General features: G+C 55.6%; 2 protein-coding genes across 2 annotated transcripts in view; one reads left to right on the forward strand and one right to left on the reverse strand.

The window, feature by feature from the left end:
* The window catches only part of BSPRY (B-box and SPRY domain containing), a 10,548-nt gene extending 2,504 nt beyond the window's left edge, over positions 1-8,044 (forward strand). The window contains exons 2-5 of the mRNA XM_029960613.1: positions 594-824; positions 2,220-2,245; positions 3,287-3,411; positions 7,396-8,044. Coding sequence (XP_029816473.1) covers positions 594-824; positions 2,220-2,245; positions 3,287-3,411; positions 7,396-7,922 — 909 coding nt within the window. The 3' untranslated portion in view covers positions 7,923-8,044. The remainder of the gene's footprint in view (positions 1-593; positions 825-2,219; positions 2,246-3,286; positions 3,412-7,395) is intronic.
* A 1,475-nt stretch (positions 8,045-9,519) lies between these two features.
* LOC103759695 (delta-aminolevulinic acid dehydratase) overlaps positions 9,520-9,750 on the reverse strand; it is a 6,900-nt gene continuing 6,669 nt past the window's right edge. Inside the window, exon 8 of the mRNA XM_029960614.1 lies at positions 9,520-9,736. Within this exon, the coding sequence (XP_029816474.1) occupies positions 9,520-9,736 (217 nt within the window). The remainder of the gene's footprint in view (positions 9,737-9,750) is intronic.

The following is a 9,750-nucleotide window of genomic DNA, read 5'->3' on the forward strand; positions in this document are numbered from 1 at the left end:
CCTTCCACTAGCCCAGGTTGCTCTAAGCCCTGTCCAGCCTGGCCTTGGACACTTCCGGGGATGGGGCAGCCACAGCTTTTCTGGGCAACCTGAGCCAGGGCCTCCCCACCCTCGCAGGAGAGAATTCCTTCTCAATATCTCATCTATCCCTGCCCTCTGGCAGTGGGAAGCCATTTCCCCTTGTCCTGTCCCTCGGGGCCCTTGTCCAAAACCCCTCTCCAGCTCTCTTGGAGCCTCTTTAGGCACTGGAAGGAGCTCTAAGGTTTTCCCAGAGCCTTCTCTTCTCCAGGCTGAGCAGTCCCAGCTCTGTCAGGCTGTTCTCACGTGTCTCACCAGTAGTGAATCCATGGAGATCTGCTGAGGGACAGGACTCTGGTCCTTCACAGGTTGTCACAGTTAGGCCAGGAGGCTGTAGGTGGGTTTGGGACCGGCTGTCCCATTTACCTGCACTTGTATCGTGACAGTTGCTGTGGCCTGGGCTCAGTTAACAGAGTGATGTTGATGGCTGAGCCCACAGGGAGCCGGCAGGAGCAGCTGGGGCTCTTGCTGGGGCTGCAGCCAGGCTGACGTTGCTGCTGTCCCTGCTCTGGCAGAACGCGGCCAGCGCGGCGCGGGAGCTGGTGATCCAGAGGCTGCTCTTCGTGGGCAAGGCCTGCGAGAACGAGGAGCAGCGGCTGCTGGAGAGGGTGCACGCCGAGGAGGAGAGGGCACACCAGAGCATCCTGACCCAGCAGGTGCACTGGACAGAGGCTCTGCAGAAGCTGGGAGCCCTCCGGACCTACCTGGTGGACATGATCACCAACCTGGATGACCAGGGCCTGCTGGTGAGAACTGCTCCGTGTTCTGAGGGACGGGTCAGTCAGCCCAGAGGTCACCTGGACCTCTTACCATGGGACTTAAATATGGTGTTCAGCAACTGCTGTGCTGACAGCAAGGAGGCAGAGCTGGACAGGACCTACATCTGCAGGTCTAGCTCAGGGAACCTCCTTGACCTGGTCCTGACAAACCCCTGTGGTTTCTCAGTGGTTCCCAGAGCATCTGCTCTTGCTTGCAGTGAGGTCCAGAACCACCCACGCTCAGGTGTCCAAGCTCTTGGCTTACAGCTGCCCTTAGGCCAGACAGCCAGGACAGCTGTGGGCTGAGAGCTGCTCTTACAGCAATTCATTGTGCCACCAGTTTTCAACTGTTGTGTGTAGTTTGAATCAAAACCGCTTTGGGAGCACCTGCATCTCTTCTGGAAAGTCCTCCCTGTCATCTGGCACAGCTCTGTTTGGGATATTTGCTGTGCAGAGCAGCCTGTGCTTCCTCTCCCTCAGTTCCTTCTCTGGTTATTGAGTTGTCTGGGTTTACCCAAGTGATTCCTCTCAGTTTGGAAGGGAGCAGGTTGGTCTTCCACCACCATGCTCAGCCTCTGCTTCCCACATGGAAGTTTGTGGGAAAGAGGGCAGCAGCTCTGCTTGGGAAACAGACCTGACCCCATAGAGAGGGCAGATGTTCCTTTGGTAGGAAAAGCAGTGTCTGTCCTGCCCCAGCACCTCCGCTGGGCTGTGGCTGCACCGTGGAGAGGAGAGGCTGGAGAGCAGGACCCATCAGCTGCCTGTGCCAGAGAACAGCCAGACCCTTTTGCCACATGGTGGAGGGGAATTAGGGACCACGTGTTCTCCACTTGGATTGCTGGTGTTGGTACTTGTGTCTATCAGGAATCAGCACGTGCCATGCCACAGGCCTGCAGCTTGCCCTGCAGCTCGGATTTGAGCAGGGATCAGATATTTTCCTACCACTTTACTGTATCTGGAGAATGCTCATGACCAGCAGGAACAGAAACAAGTGGGACCAACCACCTGACTCTTGACTTAGTTCCTCTGCCACCACCCCCCTTGCTGAAAGCCCTGGGGTTGTTTGCTGGAAGCACAGGCTGTTCCTGCAGCATTCCCTAGTGGAGTGGGAGCAGAGGGAGGGCAGCAGACAGTGCCTCAACTGTAGAGGATGTATTGCCCTCAGCCATTCCCACTCATTTTCTGAGTTGAGGGGTGGGAAGTGCTGCAGCTAAGGAAAATGGATGTTGGATGCTCCCCAGGGTTGCTGTTGGGGTGAGGGGTGGTTTCTCTGGATCAGGAAGGAAAACACTGCTCCTGGGTCCTGGGTTTGCTGTGCCCCAGCCCGTGTTTGGGATCTGTAGGCATTTCAGCTCTGGTGACTCCTTCTTTCCTTGTCCCCAGCGCGCAGAACGAGAGATCTTCGAGAGGTCAGTGCCTGGCTGCTCCTGCTCCTTTCCCTGACCCTGCTCCAGGCTCCCCTGCCTCCCTGCAGCTCCTGTGCAGTGCCATGGCTCAGGCACCCTGGACACCTCTGTCCTCCCTCTGCTCTTCTGTTGGGGACAAGGACACAGCACAGAGATGCCACTCTCATCTCTGCTCCAGAGGAGCCTGGCCCCTGGAGATGCTCCACGTGCAGTGCCAGAGCAGCAGCCCTTGTTTACAGGAGAACTTCTCCAGCTCCTCAGAGCACTCCCCGGGGCTTGCTGGGGGTTGGAGCAGGCCTGTCCCTGCTGTTGGCAGGAGGTGGGATGGTCCTGGTGGGAAGCTGGTGTGCTCTGTGCTGGGGTGGCTGGCACAGCCTCAGTGTCCCCAGCAGCACCGTGGGTGACGCTGGGCTGCCCTTCCCTGAAGAGGCACCTCGGGGGCTGGGTTTTCACAGCCTTTTGTCTCCCTGGCTCCTGTGGGGGTGCTGGCCCTGTGCTGCCCAGAGGGCTGGTGGGGTATCTGTGCCTGTAGAGAGTACAGAATGTGCCACAAAGGCTGTCAACACAGCCTTTCCTCACAACCACGAGTTGTGTGGGTGCTGCAGGCCACAGGAACAGCAAACCGTCTGTGTCTTGCTGTGCTGGGTGAAACCCGGCTCCTGCCACACCCCCTGGGCTCCAACTGTTATAAAGAGGGAAATCTGAGTCTCTCACTGTTCATTGGGCTCCCTTTGTACCTTGATGGCAGCTCTCAGACACATTTATTTACCCTGTGTCTGCTGAGTGAGGAGCTGTTGATTCAGGCTGCTGGGATGTGTTTTACAACACTGCAGTCCTTTCACAAGGCACTGTAAGCAAAGCCAACCGAAAGTATCACTTAAAGTATGGCTTAGGGCAAGAGCTGGCTCAGAAACACCCTCTGGGGTCACTCTGCAGCCAGAGCTCCTCTTTAACCTCTGCCATACCTCCTAAGTGATCTTTATAAACACCTCCCAGCACAACAAATCTTTGTATTTTGAAATTACTCTTGTTTTCCTTTGCTAGGACAGAGGTGGCGGAGGGAATCTTGGAGCCACAGGAGTCCCTGAAGTTAAACTTTAATCAGACGTGTGTTCAGAGTCCACTCCTGCACCGACTGTGGGCCTCTGCTGTGCTCTGCTGCCTCACAGGTCAGTGTCTCCCCAGCTCTGGGGATTCCTGCACCCTCATTCATGTTGGGCCCAAAGAAACACCCTCATGTTGTGTCAAAACCTCCTGGTGCCCTGTCCTGCCCCTCTGCTCTCCCAGCCCCTGCTTGTTTCCTGGAACCCCCCAGCCAGGGGAGCAGCAGCAGCAGCTGTGGGAGGTTTGGGGGGTGCAGTGGGGGCTCCAAGCAGGTTGTGGCTCAGAGCAGAACCGGAGTTTGAAAAGACACTTTGTTTTATCAGCTCTGTGGCTTAAGCTCACGTGGTTTCTTTTGCTGTTTCCTGGGTGGCTTGGTGACAGCAGTGAAGCTGACTCTGCTGGGGAATCTCTGTCACAGAAATCCCTCTTCACCACGTTCAGCACTGGGTTGCTGGGCATTTTAAAAGAGGGTGAGTTCACCTGTGGGGTGTCTGTGAGATGCTCTGAGCAGCAAAGTGAGCAGGGAGGAGATGCAGCAGCTTTCTGCTCACAGGCTGAGATTGTGGCTGTGCACGAGCTGGTGGTTTTTAGGGGTGTTTGTGCTCTGGCTCAGCTCTTTCTGTACAGCTGGGGCTGCACTGGAGGTGTTTGCCAGGCCAGTGACAGGCTCTGGGTACGAGTTTAGCAGATTGGTGTTGGCTGTATTGAGCAGGGAGAGACAGTTTTCTCCTGGCTGTGATGTGCTTGGGTGGCTGGTTGTGAAATGTTTGCTTTTACTCTGACTTTCAGGCCATCACTAGAGCATTTCAAACGTGAGTTTTGTTTCTCAGAGGTGGCAACCTCCTTTACAGGTTGCCTTGTGAACAGTCCCTGGGGTGATTTTCCCAGAGTTTTTGTATTCACTTTGCTGATGAGCTGTTTTCAGTTTTTCCCTGTTTCCAGGCCCCTCTCCAAGGTCTGTGCTTTGGCCTTTTCTTGCTCCTGTAGCTTTGACTTCTGCTTGAGAATCTGTGCTACCAAGCACCACATCATCTGTTTCTTCTACTGCAGATTCTGATGTGTTCTCCCTTTGTGATTCATTTCCCTCTTTGGAGTCTTTGGATGCTGGCAGTCATGGAAGGTGTCCCTGCCCACGGCAGGGGGTTGGGACTGGGTGATCTTTAAGGTCCCTTCCAACCCAACCCAGTCTGGGATTCCATGCCAGCTCCTGCAGTTGTGCATTGACAGTGTCACACAGGATCACTGAGGTTGCAAAAGCCCCCCAAAATCATTGAGTCCCACCTTTGATCAGTCCCCACCTTGTCCCCCAGCCCAGAGCACTGAGTGTCACATCCAGCTGTTGCTTGGACACCTCCAGGGATGGGACTCCACCACCTCCCTGGGAACCCCTTCCAACGCCTGACCACTCTTTCCATGAAGAAATCCTTCCAGAAAGAATCAGTTGAGCAGGTTCTTGGCTGATGTTCTGAGCCATAAAGTCAAGGAAGAAACCTTTCCCTAATTCTCTTGGTTGTGACATGTTTTTTTTTAAGGATTCCTCTCCCAATACCATCCTTGTAAAATGTGATGGCTCTAAGACATTCAGTGCTTGTAGTGGGTGTGTTGGTGCACTTATTACACAGGAATTTCACTCTGTTTGGGGTTTTTTTGAGTGTGTGGTTACATTTAACTGTCATTATTGCATGCTGAGGATTCCTGCTGTATCCTTGTGGATCTCCTCAGTCCACAGTCCACCCAGGACCAAACCTTAGAGGTTTAATATTAACTGCAGTGGTCTGAGCTTGTTATGTGTCACTTTGTGGTCCCTTCTCCCAAAGGTAGTTGAGCAGTTGGCTGTCTTGTTTATTTGCTTGAAAACACAAAATTCCCAGCCTTGACAGCTTGCTCCAAACCTCTCAAAAACTTGGAAAGCAGCAGGAAAAAGAGCCTCCATTTCCCTCTCAGAAATAAACACGATTCCTTTGATGTCTTCACTTGGCATCCAGGCTTCTGTATCACTTACATGTGAGGTTGGCAGCTTTTTCCTTACACCAAGAGATGATGTAAATCTCCTGGCACAGTTTTGGGAGGAATCTGGGTTCATGGGAACTTGGATTTTAAAAGCAGTCAAATGTGCTGCAGCCAACATGTATGTGCTTACCAGAGCTGTTAACTGTGTTAACCTGGCATCCCTCATCTCCCAGGGCCACCCTGATGGGTACAGTACACAGAGAAGATAGATTTGGGGGTGAGATGAATTCCTGATTTAATCATTAATCAGAATATATGGGAGAATCTGAAGGGCAGATTTAATCATGACAAAACACCTGTGTGTGTGGGAAAATGTGCTGATCTGAATTACTCTGCTGTCACCCTGCCAGTGCTCCCCCTCCCTCAGATGCCCCCCTGGAATTCCAGCACTGTGGTGTCTCTGGGGCGGTGTTTCCCTGCGTGGATGATCCCTGTCCTGGAGCACTGGAATGCAGCCCTAGATTAGATGTGTGCTGCACAATACGAGGTTTAGTGCCCTCCTTCTGTCAGAGGAAGATAAATTCTGGTACTGCTCCCTTTTCTATGAATTCAGAGCAGCTTTTGGCTTCCTGGAAAGCCACCCTGCACACGGGCAGCGTGGGCAGCCACGGCCACGGAGCTGTGGAAGGCACGGCTGGGGTTTGGCTGCTGCTCAGGGAAATAAATCAAGGCTGGCAGCTCCAGCTGCAGGGGATGTGGCTTCAGCTCCTCCTTGGGCTCACTCTTGCCTGCAGTTGCTCCCACCTAACATGGAAGTGTGTGTGTGGCATTTCCCTGCACTTCCCAGCCTCAGTGCATCTGCCAGGGAGCACCTGGGGAGGTACAGCCCGAGCTGCTGCTGGGTCTGCTCCCTGTCAGAGGGATGTGACCTGGGCCCTGGAGCAGGTTGGGCTCTGGGATGACCCTGCTCAGGGTGCAGTGGGATGGTTTGGTTCCTTAGGGCCTCATCCTGCCATGTGCTGGACGCTGAGCAGAGGGTGGTTGGGCATTCCAGGGTAGAGCTGGTGGCAGGGCTGGGACAGCGACTGGCTCCCCTGCTCCAGCCTTGCTTCTGTGGCAGTTTAAGACCTAAAATGAATGAAGTGAGAGTGGGGGAAGACAGGGGCACCCACTGGCAGGAACTGGGAGCAGGTGAGTCAGCTGGACATCAGCCTCATCTCTGCTTCCCAAATTTAGGGATGGAGGGACCCACTCGTGCAGTTACTCAGCACTCACAGGGTCTGCAGACTCTGTGCAGCCAGGGCAGGGCACTGTGATCTTAGAGGTCTTTTCCAAAATTAGTGATCCCGTGATTCTGTGGTCCTGAAATGGTGCAGACCCCCATGGGGTGCAGGGTCCTCCAGCCAGCCTGGCTCACCCCGGGCTGGGTTTGTGCAGCCCCTGACTTCACAGCAGAACCAGACTGCGCCAGGGCCGTGCTCATCTCTAAGCCTGGTGCCACCTCCCCCCACTGCTCCCAGCACCTCAGGGTGGGTTGATTAACAACTGGGGCTTTGTAGCAGGAAAGAGATTGCCCTGCCCAGCCCTCTCCATCCCTCCCCGTTCCTGTTTTACCGGCTTTGCAGGTTTTCTGCTCACAGCCCTGTCCTTACCAGGCTCTTGGCTCACCCTTGCTGGGAGAGGAGCAGCCAGGCCCTGCTCACCCACCATGGAGGTGGGAAGGGACAGGAACTGAGGTTTGGGTCTCCCCCAAAAGCAGGGTGAGCTGAACCTGCTGAGTTCTGTTTTGTGGGAAGTCAGGCCAGGGGCAGAGTAAAGATGAGCAGCATCTTTGACTCTCCAGGGCTTCAAGTGCAAGGGTGTAGAGGTGCGTGGGGAGTCTGGTCTTAGGTGAGTCTGTGCCTTGTTCTGGCCCTGGCTGAGAGAAGAAGCTGTGGGAATGGCCGTGCTGGCACCCCTGGGAGCAGATGTGTCCCTGTCCCCAGCAGTGATGTGTGAGGAGAGGGTGGTTGTGGTTCTCTTTCTGATGGCCATAACTGCTTCATGTGGTTCAGGTGAGGGCTACCAACTCTGTGCTTACAGTGTGGCTTCTCTTTCAGGCTCACAGGAGATTCACATCGATGAGAGAACCCTCAGCCCCCACCTCAGCCTGTCGGAGGACAAGAGAACGCTGACCTTCAGTCCCAAGAAAGCCAAGGTGGACTTGGACTGCCCGGAGCGGTTTGACCACTGGCCCAACGCCTTGGCCACTGCAGCTTTCCACTCTGGGCTGTGTGCCTGGAAGGTGGGCGTGGAGCAGAGCTGTGCCTACAAGCTGGGGGTTTGCTACAGCTCCGTGCCCAGGAAGGGCTCTGCCAACGAGGGCCGCCTGGGATTCAACGCTGCCTCCTGGGTGTTCTCGCGCTACGACCGGGAGTTCCGGTTCCTGCACGCGGGGCAGCCCCAGCCCGTGGAGCTCATCAAGGCCCCGGCCCAGATCGGGGTGCTGGTTGACTTTGCGGGGGGAGAGGTGCTTTTCTACGACCCCGACTCCTGCACCATCCTCTTCTCCCACAGGGAGACCTTCACGGAGCCCGTCTACCCCGTGTTCGCCGTGGCACACCAGAGCATCTCACTGGTGCAGTGAGCAGGGCCTGGGTGTGACTGTGTGTGCTCTGCACTGTGCCCTGGGGGGAAAGGAGCCCAGGCAGGGCTATGGGCTGTGTACAGTGTTCAGACAACACCTGCTCTCACACTACAGCTGTTCTTCACGTGTTTTACAGCAGCTCTCCTGTCCTGTGTCTGCCGTGCTGGGGTGAGGGGTCAGGGAATACCTGGGTGGGCCAACTGCTCTTAGGTGGATTGTTTAGTTTCTGCCTGACCAAGGGCAGCTTTCCAGCCTGGCGGGAGGCTGTGAAAAATGGGACAAATAGTAAGAGGTGTGTATGGAGAGATGGCAGGGAGGAGGCACATGGAAAGGGAAATAACAGCTCTACAACTCCCTGACAGGAGGGTGGAGCCAGGTGGGGCTTGGTCTATTCTCCCAAGTAACAAGTGACAGGACAAGAGGAAACAGCATCAAGTTACTCTGGGAGGGTTCAGGTTGGGTATTAGGGAAAATTTCTTCACCAAAAGGGTGGTCAGGCATTGGCATAGCTGCCCAGGACAGTGGTGGAGTCACCAGCCCTGGAGGGGCTTGAAAGGGGTGTGGATGTGGCACTTGGGGACATGGGTAAGTGGTGGCCTGGGTAGTGCTGGAGGAATGGTTGGACTTGATCCTAAAGGTCTTTTCCAACCTAAATGATTTTGTTAGTCTCTGATTGGGACCCAGCTGGAGTGGAGACACACTTTTGGGAGGAGCTGCCCCATTGCAGAGCAGGACAGTGCAGGGAGTTGTCCCCTGCTGGGACAGAGGCACCCCTGAGGGGCTGTGGCTGGTGTCCAAGCAGAGGAGCAAGCAAAGAGCAGCAGAAAGAAACCAAACCTGAGTGTCACCAAAGGGAGTGGGGGTTGAGTTTAACATGGTGCAAACACAGGGAACTGATGGAAGGCAGGGAGGAAGGAGAGGTGTTGGCCTGGAGTTGAGCCAGGGAGCAGGGCAAGGGGTTTAAAATGGTCATCTTTATTTCTCACTGCCCAAATCAGTGAAGTTTGTTAATTGTCAGTTTGTTAAGTGAAGTTGCCCAACTCAAGACTGTTCAGTCTACAGAGGGAGACCTGCAGCCACCTCCTGGCCACTCCTGTTGGGAAGAGGAGGATGCAAGGCTGGGGTACACTGAGGTGTGCAGGGGTGTCCCAAGTGCTCTGTTTGGGCAGACCTTCCCTGGGATGGGGAGCCTGAGTGTTCTCTTTGAGACCTTCCCTGGGACTGAACCTGCACTTGCACTGGGGGATTCTTGATCCTCTCCCCAGGGTGACTGAGAAGGGATAAACCTCAATGTCTGCCTCCATCTCACCTGCCAGAACGAACCTCTGGAGCCTGACCCATTCCCAGCCCCGTTAGGGAAAGACAGCACTGCTGACACCCCCCCTTCTGGAGTGTGTTTAGAGCCGTGAAACAAAGCAGCAGCACCACTGGCTGTCAGATATGTTTTATTGCAGGAACACCCCTGCTGCTCCGCAGGCAGCGCTGCTCCCTGTGCTTGATCCGCTCGCTGCTGCTCCCTGCCCCCCTGGCAGCAGGGAATCCCACACCAGGACCAGTTCAGCACCCGGCAGCAGCGCTGGGCTCCTCCAAACCGCAGCTACCCCTTCTCGATCCGGGCCAGGAGGTGGCTGAGGGTGGGCAGGACGTGCTCGGGGGGCACCTCGGGCTCCGGGCCGTGCCCGGCCGTGTGGAGCAGGAAGCTGTGCATGCCCACGGCCCGGGCTGCCCGGTAATCCCGGGTGTAATCATCCCCGACGTGAGCCGCCTGCTCCGGGGGGACGCCCCCGAGCCGCAGGGCCTCCTCGAAGATCCTCCTGTTGGGCTTGGC

This window comes from Manacus vitellinus, unplaced genomic scaffold, assembly GCF_001715985.3.
Source record: "Manacus vitellinus isolate BGI_N305 unplaced genomic scaffold, ASM171598v3 scaffold_27_pilon, whole genome shotgun sequence".
NCBI lineage: Eukaryota > Metazoa > Chordata > Aves > Passeriformes > Pipridae > Manacus > Manacus vitellinus.